Below are 23,896 nucleotides of genomic sequence, written 5' to 3' on the forward strand. Positions count from 1 at the left end.
CGAGCCCCCCCCCCCCCCCCCCCCCCCCCCCCCAGCCACTCCTCCACCCCCACCCCCCCCCCCCCTCGCTCCCGGTGTTGGTTTTGGCTCCCGGAGCTTTCCATGACATCGCCTCACTACCCGGCCGGGCCACCGGGGGACCCCTGGGGACAGGGGGTGACACTGCCACCCCCCCGAAGAGAGGGAGGGACCGGGCTCCCCCTCCAACCCCCGCGACGCTCTGGGGGGGCTCTTCCTCTGCCCCGCTTGTGTGGGGACCCCCCCCCCATGGGCATGGGGACCCCCCTGTGGTGACAGTGACACCCCTGGTGACGGTGACAGTGACACCCCTGTGGTGACAGTGACACCCCTGGTGACAGTGACACCCCTGTGGTGACAGTGACACCCCCCTGGCTGTGGTGACACCCCTGTGGTGACAGTGACACTCCCATGTCCCAGGGGGACCCCCTCAGCCACAGTGCCCTCCCCATGACCTTGGGGACACCCCTGTGGTCAGTGACAGCCCCATGATGGTCATGGGGGGGCTCCCATGGTCACAGTGACCCTCCGGTGGCTGCAGTGACCACCACAATGCCACCCTGGTGACCACAGTGACCCCCTGGTAACCACAGTGACCCCCCAGTGCCACCCTGGTGACCACAGTGCCACCTCGTGTGACCGCAGTGACCCCCTGGTGACCACAGTGACCACCCCGTGACCACAGTGACCACCCTGGTCACCACAGTGCCACCTTGTGTGACCACAGTGACCCCCTGGTGACCACAGTGACCACCCTGGTGACCACAGTGCCACCTTGTGTGACCACAGTGACCCCCTGGTGACCACAGTGACCACCCTGTGACCACAGTGACCACCCTGGTGACCACAGTGCCACCTTGTGTGACCGCAGTGACCCCCTGGTGACCACAGTGACCACCCTGTGACCACAGTGACCACCCTGGTGACCACAGTGCCACCTTGTGTGACCGCAGTGACCCCCTGGTCACCACAGTGCCACCTTGTGTGACCACAGTGACCCCCTGGTGACCACAGTGACCACCCCGTGACCACAGTGACCACCCCCGCAGTCACCCCCCCTACGTCCACAATGCCACCCTCCAATGGCCACCGGGCCACTTTGCCGACCACCCCACGAGCACAGTGCCGGCTGTCACCACGACTCCCCAGTGACCGCCGTGTTACCCCGATGACCCCCAGTGACCCCGCTGACCCCCCCGTGCCCCCCCCGCGGTGCCCCCCCCCCCGCCCACGGCCGCCCGGTGCCCGCCGCCCCCCCCCACGCCGACGATGCCGGTGGCCACGGTGACGCCGGTGCTGGCCGTGACCTCCACGCCCATGGTAATGGCCCTGGCCCGGGGCTGGAGGGGGGGGTGGGGCGGGGGTGGCACCTGGGGGAGTCCCCTGCCCACCGGGGGGGTCCCCGTGCCCACCCCGGGGTGTCCCCCCAGGCCGGCCGTGAGTACTCGCCCGCGGCCACCACGTCCGAGAATGGCGGCGGGAAGAGGAAGCAGAAGGAGAAGGAGCTGGATGAGCTCAAGAAGGAGGTGAACCTGGTGAGTGGGGACATGGGGACAGCGATGGGGACATGGGGACGTGGGGACAGCAATGGGGACATGGGGACACGGGGGACTGTGACAGGGACATGGGGACAGCGATGGGGACATGGGGACAGCGATGGGGACATGGGGACATGGGGACTGTGACAGGGACATGGGGACAGCAATGGGGACATGGGGACAGCAATGGGGACATGGGGACACGGGGGACTGTGACAGGGACATGGGGACAGCGATGGGGACATGGGGACATGGGGACTGTGACAGGGACATGGGGACAGCGATGGGGACATGGGGACAGCGATGGGGACATGGGGACATGGGGACTGTGACAGGGACATGGGGACAGCGATGGGGACATGGGGACAGCAATGGGGACATGGGGACACGGGGGACTGTGACAGGGACATGGGGACAGCGATGGGGACATGGGGACATGGGGACTGTGACAGGGACATGGGGACAGCGATGGGGACATGGGGACAGCAATGGGGACATGGGGACACGGGGGACTGTGACAGGGACATGGGGACAGCGATGGGGACATGGGGACAGCAATGGGGACATGGGGACTGTGACAGGGACATGGGGACAGCGATGGGGACATGGGGACATGGGGACTGTGACAGGGACATGGGGACAGCAATGGGGACATGGGGACATGGGGACTGTGACAGGGACATGGGGACAGTGACAGGGACATGGGGACATGGGGGACACAGGGGACACGGGCACACGGAGGGCATGGGGGACAGAGGGGCCATGGGGGACACGGGGGAACCACGGGGACATGTGGGACATGGAGATGGTGGCCATGCCATTGCATTCATGGGGGCACAGGTGACATGGGTGACAAGGGTGATGCGGAGCACAGGGACAGTGGCCATGCCATCCCATCTGTGGGTGACTCGGGGGACACTGATGACATGGGACACAGTTATGGTGGCTGTGTCATCCCATCCACGGGGACACGGATCGTGTGGGTGACATGGGGGACATGGGACCCTGGGGACAATGGCCAGGTCATTGCATTCATGGGGACAGAGGTGACATGGGGACAGCTGAACACATCACCCCAATGTGGGGACACAGTGATACGGGTGACATGGGACACTGGGGACAGCTGGCTGTGTCATCCCATCCAGAGGGATGTGGGTGACATGGGGACATGCCACCCTGCTGGGGTGACTTGGGGTCATGGGCACAGCTGGGACCGTCACCCAGCTAAGGTGACACAGTGACATAGGTGATGTGGGTGGTGTGGGACTCTGGGGACAGCTGGCCGTGCCACCCATCCAGAGGGACACGGGTGACACGGGGCCATGGGCACAGTTGTGGGGACACAGTTGACGTGGGTGACAGGGGGGCAGCTGGCCCTGTCCTCTGGGTGGGGGGACACGGGTGACAGGGGATGGTGGGGACAGCTGGCCCTGCACCCTGGCTGTGGGGACGCAGTGACAGGGGTGACATTTGTCCCTCAGGATGACCACAAACTGTCCCTGGATGAGCTGGGCAGGAAGTACCAGGTGGATCTGTCCCGGGTGAGATGTCCCCATGTCCCTGTGTGTCCCTGTGTCCCTGTGTCCCCATGTGCCTGTGTCCCTGTGTGTCCCTGTGTCTCTGTGTCCCTCTGTGTCCCTGTGTCCCCATGTCCCTGTGTCCCTGTGTCCCTGTGTGTCCCTGTGTCCCTGTGTGTCCCTGTGCTCTGTGTCCCTGTGTGTCCCTGTGTGTCCCTGTGTGTCCCTGTATCCCCGTGTCCCCACGTCCCCACGTCCCCACGTCCCACCCTCAGTGCCACCTCCAGCAGCCCAATCCTTCCTGTCCCTATGGGTGAACCCTGGCCATGTCCCCCTGTCCCCCCACACCCACAGGGGGCCCCTGGCTGCGCCCTCCCAAAGCCACCAATGTCCCCAGCGTGTCCTGGCCGTACCCCCTGTCCCCTCCTGTCCCCAGGGGTCCCTCTGGCCATACCTCCCATAATCCTCCTTGTCCCCAAGATTGCCTGGCCATGTCCCCCTGTCCCCAAGGATCCCCCTGTCGATGGCCCCCAGCATCCCCCACTGTCCCTGGGGTGTCCTGGCCATGTCCCCTGTCCTCTCCTGTCCCCAAGGGTCCCCCTGGCCAGATCCCCCATAGCCCCCCATCACCCTCAATGTCCCCAACGTCCCCTGCCCATGTCCCCATCACCCTCAATGTCCCCAGTGTCTCCTGCCCGTGGCCCCATCACCTTCCCTTTTTTCCCAATGTCCCCTGCCCATGTCCCCTCATCCCCAATGTCCTCATTGTCCCCTGCCCGTGCGCCCCCATCCCCCCTGTCCCCGGGATGTCCCCGGTGTCACCGTGTCCCACGCGCAGGGCCTGACGAACGCGCGGGCGGCCGAGATCCTGGTGCAGGACGGTCCCAACGCGCTGACGCCGCCTCCCACGACCCCCGAGTGGGTGAAGTTCTGCCGGCAGCTCTTCGGGGGCTTCTCCATCCTGCTCTGGATCGGAGCCATCCTCTGCTTCCTGGCCTACGGCATCCAGGCTGCCATGGAGGATGAACCCTCCAATGACAACGTGAGGGGACACGGGGACGTGGGGATGTGGGGACGTGGGGACCTGGGGGTGTGGGGATGTGGGGATGTGGGGACGTGGGGACCTGGGGGTGTGGGGGTGTGGGGATGTGGGGATGTGGGGGTGTGGGGATGTGGGGATGTGGGGGTGTGGGGACGTGGGGGTGTGGGGGTGTGGGGATGTGGGGATGTGGGGGTGTGGGGACGTGGGGATGTGGGGGTGTGGGGACGTGGGGACGTGGGGATGTGGGGATGTGGGGGTGTGGGGATGTGGGGATGTGGGGGTGTGGGGATGTGGGGATGTGGGGGTGTGGGGACGTGGGGACGTGGGGATGTGGGGATGTGGGGGTGTGGGGATGTGGGGATGTGGGGGTGTGGGGATGTGGGGACGTGGGGGTGTGGGGGTGTGGGGACGTGGGGATGTGGGGATGTGGGGACGTGGGGACGTGGGGAGGGCATGGGGAGGGCATGGGTGTCATGGGTACACAGGGACACGGGGACACAGGAACATGGAGGCACGGGGACACGGGGGTGCAGGGATATGGGAACACGGGAACCATGGGAGTACAGGGGGCATGGGGGGCATTGGGGGCCATGTGGGACGCTGGGGGGAATAGGGGACATGGGGACAACATGGGTGTAATGGGGACAGGGACCTTGAGGGGGACAGGGACATCATGGAGACGCAGGGGACACGGTGGGCACTGGGGGGGTCTCGGGTATCATGGGAGGCATGAGCATTGAGTGGTGACAGGTGCCATGGGGACACTGGCACCGAGGGTGTCCCCTCCCTGTCACCCTGCCTTGGGGGTCTCTGGGGGGTTCCACGGTGCCCCCCAGGTGCTGAGGTGCCCCCTCCCCCCGATGCCAGCTGTACCTGGGCGTGGTCCTGGCCGCCGTCGTCATCGTCACCGGCTGCTTCTCCTACTATCAAGAGGCCAAGAGCTCCAAGATCATGGACTCCTTCAAGAACATGGTGCCCCAGGTGGGCAGCGGGGGCACAGCCGGGGGCGTCCCGGGGGGGTGGGCACCCCCTGAGGTGCCCGGTGTCCCCCCAGCAAGCGCTGGTGATCCGCGAGGGCGAGAAGATCCAAATCAACGCCGAGAACGTCGTGGTCGGGGACCTGGTGGAGGTGAAGGGCGGGGACAGGGTGCCCGCGGACATGAGGATCATCTCCTCGCATGGCTGCAAGGTGGGGGCACTGGGGGAACTGGGGGCACTGGGGACACTGGGGGCACTGGGGACACTGGGGACATTGGGTGCACTGGGGGTACTGGGGGCACTGGGGGCACTGGGGGAACTGGGGGCACTGGGGATACTGGGGGCACTGGGGGCACTGGGGGCACTGGGGACACTGGGGACACTGGGGGCACTGGGGACACTGGGGACACTGGGGGCATGGACATGTGGGTCCTCTCCAAGATGGGCACAAGGGACTCCAGGGGTCACGGGGGCCATGAGGGGGGATGGGCAATGGGTGAGCGCTGGGAAGGGCACCAGGATGGCACTGGGTCGGGTGTGGGGACAACACCACCCAACCCAACCCAACCCAACCCAACCCAACCCAACCCAACCCAACCCAACCCAATCCAACCCAACCCAACCCAACCCAACCCCACCCAACCCAACCCAATCCAATCCAAACCAACCCAACCCAACCCAATCCAACCCAACCCAACCCAACCCAACCCCACCCAACCCAACCCCATCCAATCCAATCCAACCCAATCCAATCCAATCCAATCCCACCCAATCCAACCCAATCCAATCCAATCCCATCCAATCCAATCCCACCAAATCCAACCTAACTCAACCGCACCAAATCCCACTAAATTCAACCCAATCCGACCCAACCCAACCTCAACAAATCCAACTCAATCCAACTCAACCAATCCAACCAAACTCATTCCAACCCAACCCAACCCTACCCAATCCCACCCGAACTCACTCATATCCCCAATCCCACCCATACCCCCCAAACCCATCCAATCCCCCGCCATGTCCCCAAACCCACCTGTACCCCCCCATACCCCAATTTTCACTGATCCCCCCCTGCACCCCCTGTTTTCAGGTGGACAACTCGTCACTGACGGGAGAGTCGGAGCCGCAGACGCGCTCCCCGGAGTTCACGCACGAGAACCCTCTGGAGACGCGCAACATCTGCTTCTTCTCCACCAACTGCGTCGAAGGTGGGCACCTATCAAGCTTTATCTTCTTTTTCTTCTGCCAGAGTTGGGATTAAATGCTCAGGAGACGGTATTTTGTGTTCAGGTTCAGATGTTTATTAATTCCTATTTATGTTACGTTCTCACGGAGCGTTGAGTTCTAACGAGTTAAAAATGGAGACGTGTTTCTCTCTCTACCAGGCCTTTTAAGCCAAATTTGTCCAACTAAGAAAAGCCACCAAAATGATTTTTACTTTTAACCCAATAACCAAACACCTGTGACCTGCCGTGTGGAATTTTCCATCCAATTTCAAAAATCCCACCTGGACCCACGATAAAGGTGAAAAAGAAAGAAACCTCCTCCCTAAAACCTCCATCTTGCCCTCTATATATTATTATATTTTAATAATTTTAAATTTTAAATTTTCCACCGTGTGATGTTACACACTTCCATTCAAACTACACACCAGTGATTTTAGCTTTATCGTTCAATTTTGGAAGCCTTCTCCATGGCCTCAGGTCAAAAGCTGTGTTTTCTTGAGGGTCAGCGCCTGTCAGCACAGAAAGTCTAAAATTCTCAGTGTCCAGGGTTCCAACGGGCACCCACCGGTGTCCCCGGGTTCTTTATTGTTGGATCCCAGAAATTTGGTATTTTTGAGCTTTCTGACTCCCTGGAGAACACTGCTTTTCACCTGAGGCCTTGGGGAAGGCTTCCAAATTTGAGTGACGGAGTTAAAATCATGGATGTGCAGTTAAATAGAAACGTGCGATTTCACGTGGTGAAGGGTTTTAAATTTGAAATTTAAAAATTTAAAATTTAAATTTTATGGTATAGTAATAGGTATGGGACAAGATGGAGGATTTTGGGTGGTGTCTCTTTGGGTGATCATCTTCATTCTTCATGATTTCAGGTCGTAGTTTTTGGTTGGACAGTCAGTGCTGCACTGATGGTCATGGGAATTTAATTATTGGGTTGAAAGTATAAATAATATAGGTGTTAACTCTCTATTGGACTGCTTAGCTTTAAGAGACCTTGTAGCAGCTGGATTCATCTCCATTTTGCTCACTTTTAGCTGGTGGCTAGAAGTGTTGCAGAACTTTCTGTACGTTTGATAAAATTTAATAAACAACCAACCCCGAACACGAGAAAATCCGTTTCCTTGGTGTTTTTAACCCTGGCTCTGAGTGAAGGCAGAAGAAACTCCAGACAAACCATTAATTAATTAAAATTAAAAACCACCACCCCGTTACACACTTTGTCACCTCTTTGTCACCCTCGTCCTGCCCCAGGGACCGCGCGGGGCATCGTCATCTCCACGGGTGACCGGACGGTGATGGGCAGGATCGCGTCGCTGGCTTCGGGGCTGGAGGTGGGCCGGACACCGATCGCCATGGAGATCGAGCACTTCATCCGCCTCATCACCGGCGTGGCCGTGTTCCTCGGCCTCTCCTTCTTCATCCTCTCCCTCATCCTCGGCTACACCTGGCTCGAGGCCGTCATCTTCCTCATCGGCATCATCGTGGCCAACGTGCCCGAGGGGCTGCTGGCCACCGTCACGGTGAGGGGCTGGAAGTGCTGGGTGGGCACTGGGAGGGAGGTGGGGGCACTGTTGGGGGCTACATTGTCATCTTCCTCATGGGCATCATCGTGGCTAGTGTGCCTGAGGTGCTGCTGGCCACCGCCGTGGTGAGAAGGGCGAATGGGAGGAGGGCACAAGGAAGGAACTGAGAGCACTGGGAGGGCACTGGGAGGGCACTGGGAGGGCACTGGGAGGGCAGTAGAGGCATTGTTTGGAGCTGTACCATCATCATCTTCATGGGCTTTGTCGTGGCTAGCGTGCCCCAAGGGCTGCTGGCCACCACCATGGTGGGAGGGGTCACTGGAAGAGAGCTGTGGGGCACTGGGTTCAGTTTTGGGGTGCTGTGGGTGGTCTGTGCACCCCATAGCAGAGCTCCCACCCCCTGTGACACCCCGGGGTGCCCCCCAGGTGTGCCTGACCCTGACTGCCAAGCGCATGGCGCGCAAGAACTGCCTGGTGAAGAACCTGGAGGCCGTGGAGACGCTCGGCTCCACCTCCACCATCTGCTCGGACAAGACCGGGACGCTGACCCAGAACCGCATGACCGTGGCCCACATGTGGTTCGACAACCAGATCCATGAAGCCGACACCACCGAGGACCAGTCGGGTGCGTTGGGGGCACCCCAAGATCCCCGGTGTCCCCAGTAGCCCAGTGCCCTGGAACCCAAATGCCTTGGGAGCTTGGTACCCAAATCCCCTCGCACCCCGAGCCCCTGGAATCCAGATCACCCGATTCCTTGATCCACCAACACCCCAATCCCATGGAATGCCAATCCCGTGGAATCCAGATCACCCAATCCCCTGATCCCCCAACACCCCAATCCCATGGAACCCCGATGCCCTGGAACCCCAATGCCCTGGCACCCTGAATCCCCAGCATTCCAATGCCCTGAAACCCCAATTCTGTGGATTCCCAAAACCCTGGAACCCCAATCCTCTGAAACCCCAATCCCCTGGCACCCCAATCCCCTGGAACCCCCAACCCCCAGCACCCTAAAGCCCCGAAACCCCAATCCTTTGACAAGCGCTTGCCCACCTGGGTGGCCCAGGTGACACCAGGGCTGTCAATGGGTGACACTGGGGTGGTCAATGGGTGGCATTGGTGGCAGTGGACGTGCCGTGACAGCGCCGAGTGTCCCCAGGCGCCAACTTTGACAAGCGCTTGCCCACCTGGGTGGCCTAGGTGACACCAGGGTGCTCAGTGGGTAGCACTGGTGGCACTGGTAACACCGGGTGTGCCCTGACTGTGCCCGGTGTCCCCAGGTGCCAACTTTGACGAGCGCTTGCTCACATGGGTGGCCCAGGTGTCACCGGGGCGGTCAATGGTTGACACTACGGTGGTGAATGGGTGGCATTGGTGGCACTGGTGACACTGGGCGTGCCCTGATGGTGCCGGCTGTCCCCAGGTGCCACCTTCGACAAGCGCTCGCCCACCTGGGCTGCCCTGGCGCGCATCGCGGGGCTCTGTAACCGCGCCGTGTTCAAACCGGGCCAGGAGAACGTCTCCATCTCCAAGGTCAGGAGGGTCCCCAAGGACCGGGGGGAGGGGACGTGGTCGCCCCCCGAGCCCCGGTGACACCGCGGTGTCCCCAACCACAGCGGGACACGGCCGGGGACGCGTCCGAGTCGGCGCTGCTCAAGTGCATCCAACTGTCCTGCGGCTCCGTGAAGAGAATGCGCGACCGCAACCCCAAAGTCACCGAGATCCCCTTCAACTCCACCAACAAGTACCAGGTACTGGCTGCACTGGGGGCACTGGGAACAGTGGGAGAGGGGTAGTGGGAGTACTGGGGGTGCTGGGATGGGGCACTGGGACCAGTAGGAGAGGGGTACTGGGGTAGTGGGGGCACTGGAGGCACTGGGATGGGGACCTGGGATGTGGCACTTGGAGCAATGGAGTGTGGTACTGGGAGTAGTGGGGGAACTGGGATGGGGAACTGGAGGCACTGGTGGCACTGGGAGCACTGGGATGGGGCACTAGGGACTCCCAGTAGAACTGTGGGTAACCCTGGGCTGACCCTGGTGGGTGACACTGGTGACATTGGGCAGTGGGTGTGTGACACAGGGGTGGTGGCTCTGGGTGACACCGGGCAGTGTGTGGGTGACACTGGGGTGGCTCTGGGTGACACTGGGGTGACAGCAGGCAGTGTGTGGGTGACACTGGGGTGGCTCTGGGTGACACTGGGGTGACACCAGGCAGTGTGTGGGTGACACTGGGGTGGCTCTGGGTGACACTGGGGTGACAGCAGGCAGTGTGTGGGTGACACTGGGGTGGCTCTGGGTGACACTGGGTAGTGTGTTGGTGACACTGGGATGGCTCTGGGTGACACAGGGGTGGCTCTGGGTGACACCAGGCAGTGTGTGGGTGACACTGGGGTGACACCAGGCAGTGTGTGGGTGACACTGGGGTGGCTCTGGGTGACACTGGGGTGACAGCAGGCAGTGTGTGGGTGACACTGGGGTGGCTCTGGGTGACACTGGGCAGTGTGTTGGTGACACTGGGATGGCTCTGGGTGACACAGGGGTGGCTCTGGGTGACACCAGGCAGTGTGTGGGTGACACTGGGGTGACACCAGGCAGTGTGTGGGTGTGACCCCGCGCTGACCACAGCGTGTGACACCTCTGTCCCCTGTGGCCGTGTCCAGCTGTCCATCCACGAGCGCGAGGAGGACCCCCAGGGCTACCTGCTGGTGATGAAGGGAGCCCCTGAGCGCATCCTGGACCGCTGCTCCCGCATCCTCCTGCAGGGCCAGGAGCAGCCCCTGGACCAGGAGATGCGCGAGGCCTTCCAGAACGCCTACCTGGAGCTAGGGGGGCTCGGGGAGAGGGTCCTGGGTACGACTGGAGGGGCTGGGAAGGGTCCTGGTGGGGGGGGGAGGAGCCAAGGGGGATCCTGGGGGAATTTGGGAGTTCCCAGGGTGCTGGAAGGGGATCCAGAAGGGATCTGGGGGAGAAAAGCCTGGATAAGAACATGGAGGAACCTTCCAGAAGCTTGGGGGGAGCTCAGGGAGAGGGTTCTGGATAAGACTGGGGGGGCTGGTGGTGTCCTGGAGGGGTCTTGGGGGGGTTCAGAGGAGATTTGGGGGAGCAGGACCCAAAGGAGGAGAAGGAACCTTCCAGACACCCTACCTGGAGCTGGGGGTGGGGCTCAGGGACAGGGTCCTGGGTACATCTGGAGGACACCTGGTGCACCCCCGGCCTCCCCGGTGTCCCCAAGGGTTCTGTCACCCGGGGGTGTCCCTGGGGTCTCAGTGTCCCCTCGGTGTCCCCAAGGGTTCTGTCACCCGGGGGTGTCCCTGGGGTCTCAGTGTCCCCTCGGTGTCCCCAAGGGTTCTGTCACCCGGGGGTGTCCTTGGGGTCTCAGTGTCCCCTCGGTGTCCCCAAGGGTTCTGTCACCTGTACCTGCCCCCGGACAAGTTTCCTCGCGGGTTCCGCTTCGACGCGGACGAGGTGAATTTCCCCACGAGCGATCTTTGCTTCGTGGGTCTCATGTCCATGATCGACCCCCCCCGCGCCGCCGTCCCCGACGCTGTCGGGAAGTGCCGGAGCGCAGGCATCAAGGTGAGACCCCCGCCAGGATCCCCAAATTCTCCTGAACCCACCTGGGGCCCCCTAAGCCCGCCCGGGACCCCCAAACCCTCTTGAGTCTGTCTGAGACCCCAAACCTCTTCTGAGTCCACCTGGGATTCCCAAATCCCCCCTGAGTTCACCCTGGACCCCCAAATTCCCGCTAAACCCACCCGGACCCCAAACCTCCTCTGAGCCCACCCAGGACCCCCAAACTCCCCTGAGCCCATCCAGACCCCAAACCTCCCCTTGGCCCACCTGGGACCCCCAAATACCCCCTGAGCCCACCCAGGAACCCCCCACCTTGTCCCTGCTGTACCCCAAATCCCCCCATCTCCCCCATCCCCCCCATCCTCCCCATGCCCCTCACTCCTCTGACCCCACCTGTCCCCCAATGTCCTCGTGTCCCCTTGTCCCCCATTGCCCCCTGCCCCCTGTGTCCCCCCGTCTCCCCATCCCTGGTGGCCCCTCCCCATTCTGGGGTGCCCCCAGGTGTGCCCAGGTGTGCCCAGGTGCTGACGGTGCCCCCGGTGCCCCCCAGGTGATCATGGTGACTGGGGACCACCCAATCACGGCCAAGGCCATCGCCAAAGGTGTCGGGATCATCTCCGAGGGCAACGAGACCGTGGAGGACATCGCGGCACGGCTCAACATCCCTGTCAGCCAGGTGAACCCCAGGTGAGCCCCAGGTGAACTCCAGGTGAGCCCCAGGTGAGCCAGGTGAACCCCAGGTGAGCCAGGTGAACTCCAGGTGAGCCCCAGGTGAACTCCAGGTGAGCCAGGGAAGCAGCAGAACCCCAGGTGAACCAGGGGAACTCCAGGTGAACCCCAGGTGAGCCCCAGGTGAGCCCCATGGGAACCCCAAGGGAACCCGAGGTGAGCCAGGGCAACCCCAGGTGAGCCCTAGGTGAGCCCTGATGAACTGGAGAACCACAGGTGACTCCAGTCAGACAGGAGACTCAGGTGAGACTGGGGAACCCCAGGTGAGCCAGGTGGGGGGAAGCTGAGAGGATTTAGGGATCCCAGAGGGGTTTCCCAGGAATTTTGGGGTGCTGGAGCAGATTTTGGGGTTCTGACCCCCCTCCCCCCCCAGGGAGGCCAAGGTGTGCGTGGTGCACGGCTCGGACCTGGAGGACACAACCTGGGAGCAGCTGGGGAAGGGAACAGGGGGAACCCCAGGATTGATCCCAGGGGGTGATCCCAGGAATTTCGGGGTCCCGGGGGGAAGGTCCTGGGAATTTTGGGGTGCTGATCCCCCCGTGACCCCCCCCCCCCAGAGAGACCAAGGCGTGTTTAGTGCATGGCTCAGACCCGAAGGACTCCAGATGGGAGCAACCGGGAAGGGGGTTTTGGGGTGACCCTGGGGGCCATCCCAGGAATTTTGGGGGATCCCAGGGGGTGTTTCCCAGGAATTTTGGGGTGCTGGAGCAGATTTTGGGGTTCTGACTCCCCCCCAGGGAGGCCAAGGCGTGCGTGGTGCACGGCTCGGACCTGAAGGACATGAGCTCGGAGCAGCTGGACGAGATCCTGCGCAACCACACCGAGATCGTGTTCGCCCGCACGTCCCCCCAGCAGAAACTGATCATCGTGGAGGGGTGCCAGAGACAGGTGACACCGGCTGTGCCTGCCAGGTGTCACCCGTGTAACCTGTGTGTCACCCGTGTCACCTGTGTCACCTGTGTGTTACTTGTGTGTCATCTGTATCACCTGTGTGTCACCTGTGTCACCTGTGGCACCTGTGTGTTACTTGTGTGTCATCTGTATCACCTGTGTGTCACCTGTGTATCACCTGTGTCACCTGTGTGTCACCTGTACCACCCATGTCACCTGTGTCACCTGTCCCCACATCCCCTTATTGCGATATCCTTTCTCCTCTGTTCCCTGCCACCTGTCCTTTGTCACCTGTCCCCTGCCATCCCTGTCCCTTGCTGCTCCCAGTCCCGTGTCCTGCGGTGTCCCTCATGTCCCACAGTGTCCCCAAACCCATGTCCCTGGTACCGCCATCCCCTCTGTCTCACAGTGTCCCCTGTCCCGTGTCCTACGGTGTCCCCATCCCTGTGGTGTCCCCGTGGTGTCTCCACATCCCCCGTGTCCCCAATGTCCCCGGTGTCCCCAAAGTCTCCAGTGTTCCCCACATTCCCAATATCCCCATTTCCCCCAATACTCCCAATGTCTACAAGGTCCCCAGTGTCCCCAATACCCCACAATGTCCCCAATGTCCCCAGTGGTCCCAACACTCCCAATGTCCCCAATGTCCCCAGTGTCCCTAACGGTCCCAACATCCCCAATGTCCCCCGTGTCCCCAATGTTCCCAATGTCCCCAGTGTCCCCAGTGTCCCCTGTGTCCCCAGTACCCTACAATGTCCCCCGTGTCCCCAATGTTCCCAATGTCCCCAGTGTCCCCAGTGTCCCCAGTGTCCCCAGTGTCCCCAGTGTCCCCTGTGTCCCCAGTACCCTACAATGTCCCCCGTGTCCCCAATGTTCCCAATGTCCCCAGTGTCCCCAGTGTCCCCAGTGTCCCCTGTGTCCCCAGTACCCTACAATGTCCCCAGTGGTCCCAACACCCCCAATGTCCCCCGTGTCCCCAATGTTCCCAATGTCCCCAGTGTCCCCAGTGTCCCCAGTGTCCCCTGTGTCCCCAGTACCCTACAATGTCCCCAGTGTCCCCAGTGGTCCCAACACCCCCAATGTCCCCCGTGTCCCCAATGTTCCCAATGTCCCCAGTGTCCCCAGTGTCCCCAGTGTCCCCTGTGTCCCCAGTACCCTACAATGTCCCCAGTGTCCCCAGTGGTCCCAACACCCCCAATGTCCCCCGTGTCCCCAATGTTCCCAATGTCCCCAGTGTCCCCAGTGTCCCCAGTGTCCCCTGTGTCCCCAGTACCCTACAATGTCCCCAGTGTCCCCAGTGGTCCCAACACCCCCAATGTCCCCCGTGTCCCCAATGTCCTCAGCGTCCCCAATGTCCCCAGTTGTCCCAGCACTCCCAATGTCCCCAGCGTCCCCAGTGTCCCCAAAGCCCTCAGTACCCCCAATACCCCCAGTGTCCCCAGTGCCGCCCAATGTCCCCACCGTCCCCAGGGTGCCATCGTGGCGGTGACAGGTGACGGTGTCAACGACTCTCCGGCGCTGAAGAAGGCGGACATCGGGATCGCCATGGGCATCGCCGGCTCCGATGTGTCCAAGCAGGCGGCCGACATGATCCTGCTGGATGACAACTTCGCCTCCATCGTCACCGGCGTCGAGGAAGGTCGGGGACAGGCACAGGGCTTTGGGGACATCGGGGACATTGGAGGACACTGGGGGATTTAAGGACAGTGGAGTCGTTTGGGACACTGGGGACACTCGGGACACTCAGGGTAGTGGGGGCATTGGGAGTGCTGGTGGCTTCGAGGATGTTGGGGACATTGGGGACATTTGGGACATTGTGGGTATCGGGGGTGTCAGGGACTTTGGGGACACGGGGGACATTGGGGGTATTGGGGGTGTTGGGACCATTGGGGACATTGGGGGACATTGGGGACATTGCAGGTATTTGGGATATTTGGGATATTGGGGACTCCGGGGACCTCGGGAGCACTGGGGGGCTTTGGGAGCATTGGGGACATTGGGGACATTTGGGATATTTGGGATATTTGGGACACTGGGGACATCTGGGACATCGGGGACAGTGTGGATATTTGGGGTGTTGGGGACTTTGGGGATATGTGGGGGTATGTGCGGGCATGTGGGGACATGTGGGGACATGTGGGGACATGTGCGGGCATGTGGGGACATGTGGGGACACCGCTGTCCCCTCGCAGGCCGCCTGATCTTCGACAACCTGAAGAAGTCGATCGCCTACACCCTGACCAGCAACATCCCCGAGATCACCCCGTTCCTGCTCTTCATCATCGCCAACATCCCGCTGCCGCTGGGCACCGTCACCATCCTCTGCATCGACCTGGGCACCGACATGGTGAGAGACAGGGCACCCCAAATCCATCCAGGGACCCCAAATCCACCCAGGGACCCCAAATCCACCCAGGGACCCCAAACCCATCTCAAATCCACCCCAAATCCATCAAACCCATCCCAAACCCATCCCAAATCCCGCTGCCGCTGGGCACCGTCACCATCCTCTGCATCGACCTGGGCACCGACATGGTGAGAGACAGGGCACCCCAAATCCATCCAGGGACCCCAAATCCACCCAGGGACCCCAAATCCACCCAGGGACCCCAAACCCATCTCAAATCCACCCCAAATCCATCAAACCCATCCCAAACCCATCCCAAATCCCGCTGCCGCTGGGCACCGTCACCATCCTCTGCATCGACCTGGGCACCGACATGGTGAGAGACAGGGCACCCCAAATCCACCCAGGGACCCCAAATCCACCCGGGGACCCCAAACCCATCCCAAACTCATCTGGGGACCCCAAATCCACCCAGGGATCCCAAACTCATCCGGGGACCCCAAATCCACCCAGGGATCCCAAACTCATCTGGGGACACCAAATCCACCCAGGGATCCCAAACCCATCCGGGGACCCCAAATCCACCCAGGGATCCCAAACTCATCCGGGGACCCCAAACTCATCCGGGGACCCCAAATCCACCCAGGGATCCCAAATCCTGCTGTCCCTGGGTGCTGTCACCATGCCATGACGTGTAACAGTGAGTGACAGTGGAGGCCATGGAGTGACACTGGGTGACACTGGGTGACATTGGGTGACATTGGGTGACACTGGGTGACACTGAGTGACACAGGGTGACACTGGGTGACACTGGATGCCATGGGTATGACACAGGGTGACACTGGGTGACACTGGGTGACACTGAGTGACACAGGGTGACACTGGGTGACACTGGATGCCATGGGTATGACACAGGGTGACACTGGGTGACACTGGGTGACACTGAGTGACACAGGGTGACACTGGGTGACACTGGATGCCATGGGTATGACACAGGGTGACACTGGGTGACACTGGGTGACACTGGATGCCATGGGTATGACACAGGGTGATACAGGGTGACACTGGGTGACACTTGATGACACTGGATGACACTGGGTGATATTGAGTGACACAGGGTGACACTGGGTGACACTGGGTGATATTGAGTGACACAGGGTGACATTGGATGACACAGGGTGACACTGTGTGACATTGGATGCCATGGGTATGACACAGGGTGACACAGGGTGACACTGGGTGACACTGGATGCCATGGGTATGACACAGGGTGACACTGGATGACACTGAGTGACACAGGGTGACACAGGGTGACACTGGGTGACATTGGATGCCATGGGTATCACACAGGGTGACACTGGGTGACACTGAGTGACACAGGGTGCCATGGATATGACACAGGGTGACACTGGGTGACACTGGATGACACTGAGTGACACTGGGTGACACAGGGTGACACTGGGTGACATGGGGTGCCCTGGGTATGACACCGGGTGACACCGGGTGGCACATGGTGACACCGCTGTCCCCTCAGGTCCCCGCCATCTCGCTGGCGTACGAGGCGGCCGAGAGCGACATCATGAAACGGCAACCACGGAACCCCCGCAGCGACAAACTGGTCAACGAGAGGCTCATCAGCATGGCCTACGGCCAGATCGGTCAGGGGTCACTCAGGGGTCACTCAGGGGTCACTCAGGGGTCACTCAGGGGTCACTCATCAGCATGGCCTACGGCCAGATCGGTCAGGGGTCACTCAGGGGTCACTCAGGGGTCACTCAGGGGTCACTCAGGGTCACTCAGGGGTCACTCATCAGCATGGCCTACGGCCAGATCGGTCAGGGGTCACTCAGGGGTCACTCAGGGGTCACTCAGGGTCACTCAGGGGTCACTCATCAGCATGGCCTACGGCCAGATCGGTCAGGGGTCACTCAGGGGTCACTCAGGGGTCACTCAGGGGTCACTCATCAGCATGGCCTACGGCCAGATTGGTCAGGGGTCACTCAGGGGTCACTCAGGGGTCACTCATCAGCATGGCCTACGGCCAGATCGGTCAGGGGTCACTCAGGGGTCACTCAGGGTCACTCAGGGGTCACTCATCACCATGGCCAGATCGGTCAGTGAGGGGTTCTGAGGTCATTCCAAATTCCATGGCTCTGATCCCAATCTCACGGTTCCGATCCCGATCCCAATTCCTATCCCAAGGTTCTGATCCCGATCCCACAGTTCTGATTCTGATCCCAATCCTGATCCCAATCCCGATCCCACAGTTCTGATCTCTATCCCATGGCTCTGATCCTGATCCTAATCCCACGGTTCTGATCCCAATCCCCCGGCTCTGATCCCGATCCCATGGTTCTGATCCCGATCCCGATCCCATGGTTCTGATTCCGATCCCGATCCCATGGTTCTGATTCCGATCCCATGGTTCTGATCCCGATCCCACAGCTCTGATCCCGATCCCGATCCCATGGTTCTGATCCCGATCCCATGGTTCTGATTCTGATCCCGATCCTGATCCCAATCCTGATCCCATGGCTCTGATCCCAATCCCGATCCCACGGCGGTGACCCTGACCCCGATCCCATGGTTCTGATCCCGATCCCATTCCTGATCCCAATCCCGATCCCATGGCTCTGATCCCGATCCCAATCCCACGGCGGTGACCCTGACCCCAATCCCATGGTTCTGATCCCGATCCCGATCCTGATCCCAATCCCAATCCCACGTCTCTGATCCCGATCCCACGGCGGTGACCCTGACCCCAATCCCATGGTTGTGATCCCGATCCCATTCCTGATCCCAATCCCAATCCCACGGCTCTGATCCCGATCCCACGGCGGTGACCCTGACCCCGATCCCATGGTTCTGATCCCGATCCCGATCCTGATCCCAATCCCAATCCCACGGCTCTGATCCCGATCCCACGGTGGTGACCCTGACCCCGATCCCATTCCTCCCCCCAGGGATGATCCAGGCTCTGGGCGGGTTCTTCACGTACTTCGTGATCCTGGCGGAGAACGGCTTCCTGCCGGGAACGCTGCTGGGGATCCGCCTGGCCTGGGACGATCGCTCCAAGAACGACCTGGAGGACTCCTACGGACAGGAGTGGGTGAGCGCCCCCAGACTGCCCGGTTACACACAGGTTACACACAGGTTACACACAGGATACACAACAGTTACACACCGGTTACACACAGGTTACACACAGGATACACACAGGATACACAACAGTTACACACCGGTTACACACAGGTTACACACAGGATACACAACAGTTACACACCGGTTACACACAGGTTACACTCCATTTACACACCGGTTACACACAGGATACACCCCAGTTACACACAGGATACACACCAGTTACACACAGGTTACACACAGCATACACACCGGTTACACTCTGGTTACACACTGGTTACATACAGGACACACACCGGTTACACACCAGTTACACACCGGTTACACACAGGATACATACAGGATACACACCGGTTACACACCGGTTACACACAGGATACACACCGGTTACACACCGGTTACACACAGGTTACACACAGCATACACACCGGTTACACTCCGGTTACACACCGGTTACACACAGCATACACACCGGTTACACACCGGTTACACACCGGTTACACACTGGATACACACAGGTTACACTCCGGTTACACACCGGTTACACACAGCATACACACCGGTTACACACCGGTTACACTCCGGTTACACACTGGTTACATACAGGATACACACCAGTTACACACCGGTTACACACCAGTTACACACCGGTTACACACCGGTTACACTCCGGTTACACACTGGTTACACACAGGTTACACAACAGTTACACACTGGTTACACACCAGTTACACACAGGTTACATACGGGTTACACACAGGATACACACAGGATACACAACAGTTACACACCGGTTACACACAGGTTACACACAGGATACACACAGGATACACAACGGTTACACACCGGTTACACACAGGTTACACACAGGCTACACCCCTGTTACACACCAGTTACACACAGGATACACTCCATTTACACACCGGTTACACACAGGATACACCCCGGTTACACACAGGATACACACCAGTTACACACAGGTTACACACAGCATACACACCGGTTACACCCAGGTTACACACTGGTTACATACAGGACACACACCGGTTACACACCAGTTACACACAGGTTACACACAGGATACATACAGGATACACACCGGTTACACACCGGTTACACACCAGTTACATACAGGATACACACTGGTTACACTCCGGTTACACACTGGTTACATACAGGATACACACCGGTTACACACTGGTTACACACCGGTTACACACAGGTTACACACTGCTTACACACCAGGTTTATTTCCACTCCCTTTCCCTCCCAATTCCCTCCCAGTTCACTCCCGGTTCATTCCCATTCCCTCCCAGTTCACTCCCGGTTCATTCCCATTTCTCTCCCGGTTCCCTCCTGGTTCTCCTCCAGTTCATTCCCGGTTTATTCCCACTTCTCTCCCGGTTCATTCCCAGTTCCCTCCCGTTTCTCTCCCGGTTCATTCCCAGTTCCCTCCCAGTTCTTTCCCAGTTCATTACCAGTTCCCTCCCAGTTCATTCCCAGTTCCCTCCCGGTTCATTCCCAGTTCCCTCCTGTTTCTCTCCCAGTTCATTCCCAGTTCCCTCCCGTTTCTCTCCCGGTTCATTCCCAGTTCATTCCCGGTTCTCTCCCAGTTCATTCCCAGTTCCCTCCCATTTCTCTCCCTGTTCATTCCCAGTTCCCTCCCGGTTAATTCCCAGTTCCCTCCCGGTTCATTCCCAGTTCCCTCCCATTTCTCTCCCAGTTCATTCCCAGTTCCCTCCCGGTTCTCTCCCAGTTCATTCCCAGTTCCCTCCCGTTTCTCTCCTGGTTCATTCCCAGTTCCCTCCCAGTTCATTCCCAGTTCCCTCCCGTTTCTCTCCCAGTTCATTCCCAGTTCCCTCCCGTTTCTCTCCCTGTTCATTCCCAGTTCCCTCCCGGTTCTCTCCCTGTTCATTCCCAGTTCCCTCCCAGTTCCTTCCTGGTTCATTCCCAGTTCCCTCCCGTTTCTCTCCCAGTTCCCTCCCGGTTCTCTCCCGGTTCATTCCCAGTTCTCTCCCGTTTCTCTCCCAGTTCATTCCCAGTTCCCTCCCAGTTCCTTCCTGGTTCATTCCCAGTTCCCTCCCCTTTCTCTCCCAGTTCCCTCCCGGTTCTCTCCCGGTTCATTCCCAGTTCTCTCCCGTTTCTCTCCCAGTTCATTCCCAGTTCCCTCCCAGTTCCTTCCTGGTTCGTTCAAAGTTCTCTCCCGTTTCTCTCCCGGTTCATTCCCGTTTCTCTCCCAGTTCATTCCCAGTTCCCTCCCGTTTCTCTCCCTGTTCATTCCCATTCCCAGCCGGTTCACTCCCGGTTCATTCCCCGTTCCCAGACGTACGAGCAGCGCAAGGTGGTGGAGTTCACGTGCCACACGGCCTTCTTCGCCAGCATCGTCGTGGTGCAGTGGGCGGATCTCATCATCTGCAAAACCCGCCGCAACTCTGTCTTCCAGCAGGGCATGAAGTGCGTCAAAACACCCCAAAAATACCCAAAATATACCCCAAAATCCCAACCAAAGTTGCACTCAAAATCCACCCAGAATCACCCCAAAATCCATCCAAAATCACCCCAAAATCACCCAAAGTTCCACCCAAAATCCAACCCAAAACTACCCCAAATTCCCACCCAAAACCACCCCAAAATCCCACCCAAAATCACCCCGAAATCCCACCCAAAACGACCCCAAAATCCCATTCAAAAACACCCCAAAATCCATCCAAAATCACCCCAAAATCTCATTCAAAAACACCCCAAAATCCATCCAAAATCAACCCGAAATCCCACCCAAAACCAGCCCAAAATCAACCCAAAACCACCCCAAAATCACCCAAAGTTCCACCCAAAATCCAACCCCAAACCACCCCAAAATCCCACCCAAAACCATCCCCAAAATCCATCCAAAATCACCCCAAAATCCTCCCAAAACCCCCCAAAATCCCACTCCAAACCACCCCAAAATCCCACCCAAACCACCCCAAAATCACCCAAGACCACCCCAAAATCACCCCAAAACTCCACCCAAAACCACCCCAAAACCCCACCCAAAACCACCCCAAAATCCCACCCAAAACCAGCCCAAAATCCACGCAAAACCACCCCAAAATCACCCCAAATCCAGTCCCAACCCCCCCCCAAAATCCCCCAAATCCCCCAAAATCCCCAAAATCCCCAAAATCCCCCAAATCCCCTAAATCCCCTAAATCCCCTAAATCCCCAAAATCCCCCGAATCCCCCAAATCCTCCAAATCCCCCAAATCCCCCAAAATCCCCCAAATCCCCCAAATCCCCAAATCCCCCAAATCCCCCAAAATCCCCCAAATCCCCCAAAATCCCCCAAATCCCCTAAATCCCCTAAATCCCCCAAAATCCCCCGAATCCCCCAAATCCTCCAAATCCCCCAAATCCCCCAAAATCCCACAAATCCCCCAAATCCCCAAAAATCCCCAAATCCCCCAAATCCCCCCAAATCCCCCAAATCCCCCAAATCCCCAAATCCCCAAAATCCCCCAAATCCCCCAAATCCCCCAAATCCTCCAAATCCCCCAAATCCCCCAAAATCCCACAAATCCCCCAAATCCCCAAAAATCCCCAAAATCCCCCAAATCCCCCAAATCCCCCAAATCCTCCAAATCCCCCAAATCCCCCAAAATCCCACAAATCCCCTCCCAACCCCCCCCCCCAAAAAAAACCCCAAATCCCCCCAAATCCCCCAAATCCCCCAAATCCCCTCCCAACCCCCCCCCCAAAAAAAAACCCCAAATCCCCCAAACCCCCCCCCCCCCCAAATTAAAATAAAAACCCCCAAAACCCCCCCAACATTTGGATTTTTAGGAACAAAATCCTGATTTTCGGGTTGCTGGAGGAGACGGCGCTGGCGGCGTTCCTGTCCTACTGCCCGGGCATGGGGGTGGCGCTTCGCATGTACCCCCTCAAGTGAGGGACACCCCAAAATCTGAGCCCGAACCCCAAAATCTGAGCCACATCCTCACCCTCCGGGGTTTTTGTTTTTTTTTTTGGGGGGGGTCAGGGTTACCTGGTGGTTCTGCGCCTTTCCCTATTCCCTGTTGATCTTCGCTTATGATGAGGTGCGGAAACTGATCCTGAGGCGATACCCCGGAGGTGAGAGGGGACCCCAAAAATATGGGGGGGGGGACTAAAAATATGGGGGGGACCTCAAAAAATGGATGGGGGGATCCTAAAAAATGGGGGGGATCCCAAAAAAATGGGGGAGAGGAAAATGGGGGAGAGGAAAATGGGACATAAAAAAAATGGGAGGGAATGAAAAAAGGAAAAATGGGGGGACAGCTTAAAAATATGGGGGGGGGGGAACCTGAAAAATTGGGGGGGGACCTTAAAAAATGGGTGGGGGGATCCTAAAAAATGGGGGAGAAGAAAATGGGACATGAAAAAAATGGGGAGGGAAAGAAAAAAGGAAAAATTGGGGTGACCCCAAAAAATGGGTGGGGGGACCTTAAAAATGGGGGGACACCCTAAAAAATGGGGGGGACCCTAAAAATGGGGGGGGACAGCCCAAAAAAATGGGGGAGAAGAAAATGGGACATGAAAAAAACGGGAGGGAAAGAAAAAAGGAAAAATGGGGGACAGCTTAAAAATATGGGGGGGGGGGGGGAAACCTGAAAAACTGGGGGGGACCCTGAAAAATTGGGGGAGACCCTAAAAAATGGGTGGGGGGATCCCAAAAAATGGGGGAGAAGAAAATGGGGGAGAAGAAAATGGGACATGAAAAAAATGGGGGGGGAAAGAAAAAAGGAAAAATGGGGGGGACAGCTTAAAAATATGGGAGCGATCCTAAAAATGTGGGGGGGGATCCTAAAAAATATGGGGGGACCTTAAAAACGGGGTGAATCCCAAAAATATGGGGAGTGACCCCAAAAAAATGGGTGGGGGGACCTTAAAAATGGGGGGGGACCCTAAAAAATGGGGGGACACCCTAAAAAATGGGGGGAAAGAAAAGGAATATGGGGGGGGACAGCCCAAAAAATGGGGGGGGACAGCCCAAAAAATGGGGGGGGACCCTAAAAATGGGGGGGACCCAAAAATGGGGGGGAAAGAAAAGGAAAAAATGGGGGGACACCCCAAAAAAATGGAGAAGAAAATGGGACACCTCAAAAAATGGGGGGGACAGAAAAAAGGAAAAATTGGGGGGGACAGCTTAAAAAATATGGGGGGGGGGAACCATGAAAAATTGGGGGCGACCCTAAAAAATTGGGGCAGATCCCAAAAATGGGGGAGAAGAAAATGGGACATGAATAAAATGGGGGAGAAAGAAAAAAGGAAAAATTGGGGGGGACAGCCTAAAAATATGGGGGGACCCTATAAATGGGGGGGACCCCAAAAATGGGGGGGAAAGAGAAGGAAAAATGG

At 58.9% G+C, this 23,896-nt stretch overlaps 1 protein-coding gene across 4 annotated transcripts; it reads left to right on the forward strand.

Annotated features, from left to right (window-relative positions):
- Positions 1–112: 112 nt before the first annotated feature.
- Positions 113–22,651, forward strand: LOC134055069 (sodium/potassium-transporting ATPase subunit alpha-2). 4 transcript variants are annotated; one of them, XR_009934076.1, is made up of 22 exons: positions 115–1,338; positions 1,449–1,553; positions 3,038–3,097; positions 3,912–4,115; positions 4,983–5,096; positions 5,170–5,304; positions 6,184–6,301; positions 7,568–7,836; positions 8,266–8,464; positions 9,264–9,373; positions 9,457–9,591; positions 10,503–10,692; positions 11,243–11,418; positions 11,966–12,102; positions 12,882–13,032; positions 14,503–14,671; positions 15,225–15,379; positions 16,914–17,037; positions 18,343–18,484; positions 20,844–20,974; positions 22,343–22,444; positions 22,539–22,576. XR_009934076.1 is itself a non-coding variant. In XM_062511195.1 (21 exons), the coding sequence occupies exons 1-20, from the start codon at positions 1,288–1,290 to the stop codon at positions 20,971–20,973; spliced, it is 2,874 nt and encodes a 957-aa protein (XP_062367179.1). In that variant the 5' UTR covers positions 115–1,287; the 3' UTR covers position 20,974; positions 22,343–22,651. The 4 variants fall into 4 exon arrangements, 3 of the variants coding, with proteins under 3 accessions (XP_062367180.1, XP_062367179.1, XP_062367178.1); XM_062511195.1 differs by having other exon boundaries at positions 22,343–22,651; XM_062511194.1 differs by having other exon boundaries at positions 118–1,338; positions 18,343–18,488; positions 22,343–22,651.
- The last annotated feature ends 1,245 nt before the right edge of the window (positions 22,652–23,896 follow it).

Source organism: Cinclus cinclus, chromosome 31, assembly GCF_963662255.1.
Source record: "Cinclus cinclus chromosome 31, bCinCin1.1, whole genome shotgun sequence".
Classification (NCBI taxonomy): Eukaryota; Metazoa; Chordata; class Aves; order Passeriformes; family Cinclidae; genus Cinclus; species Cinclus cinclus.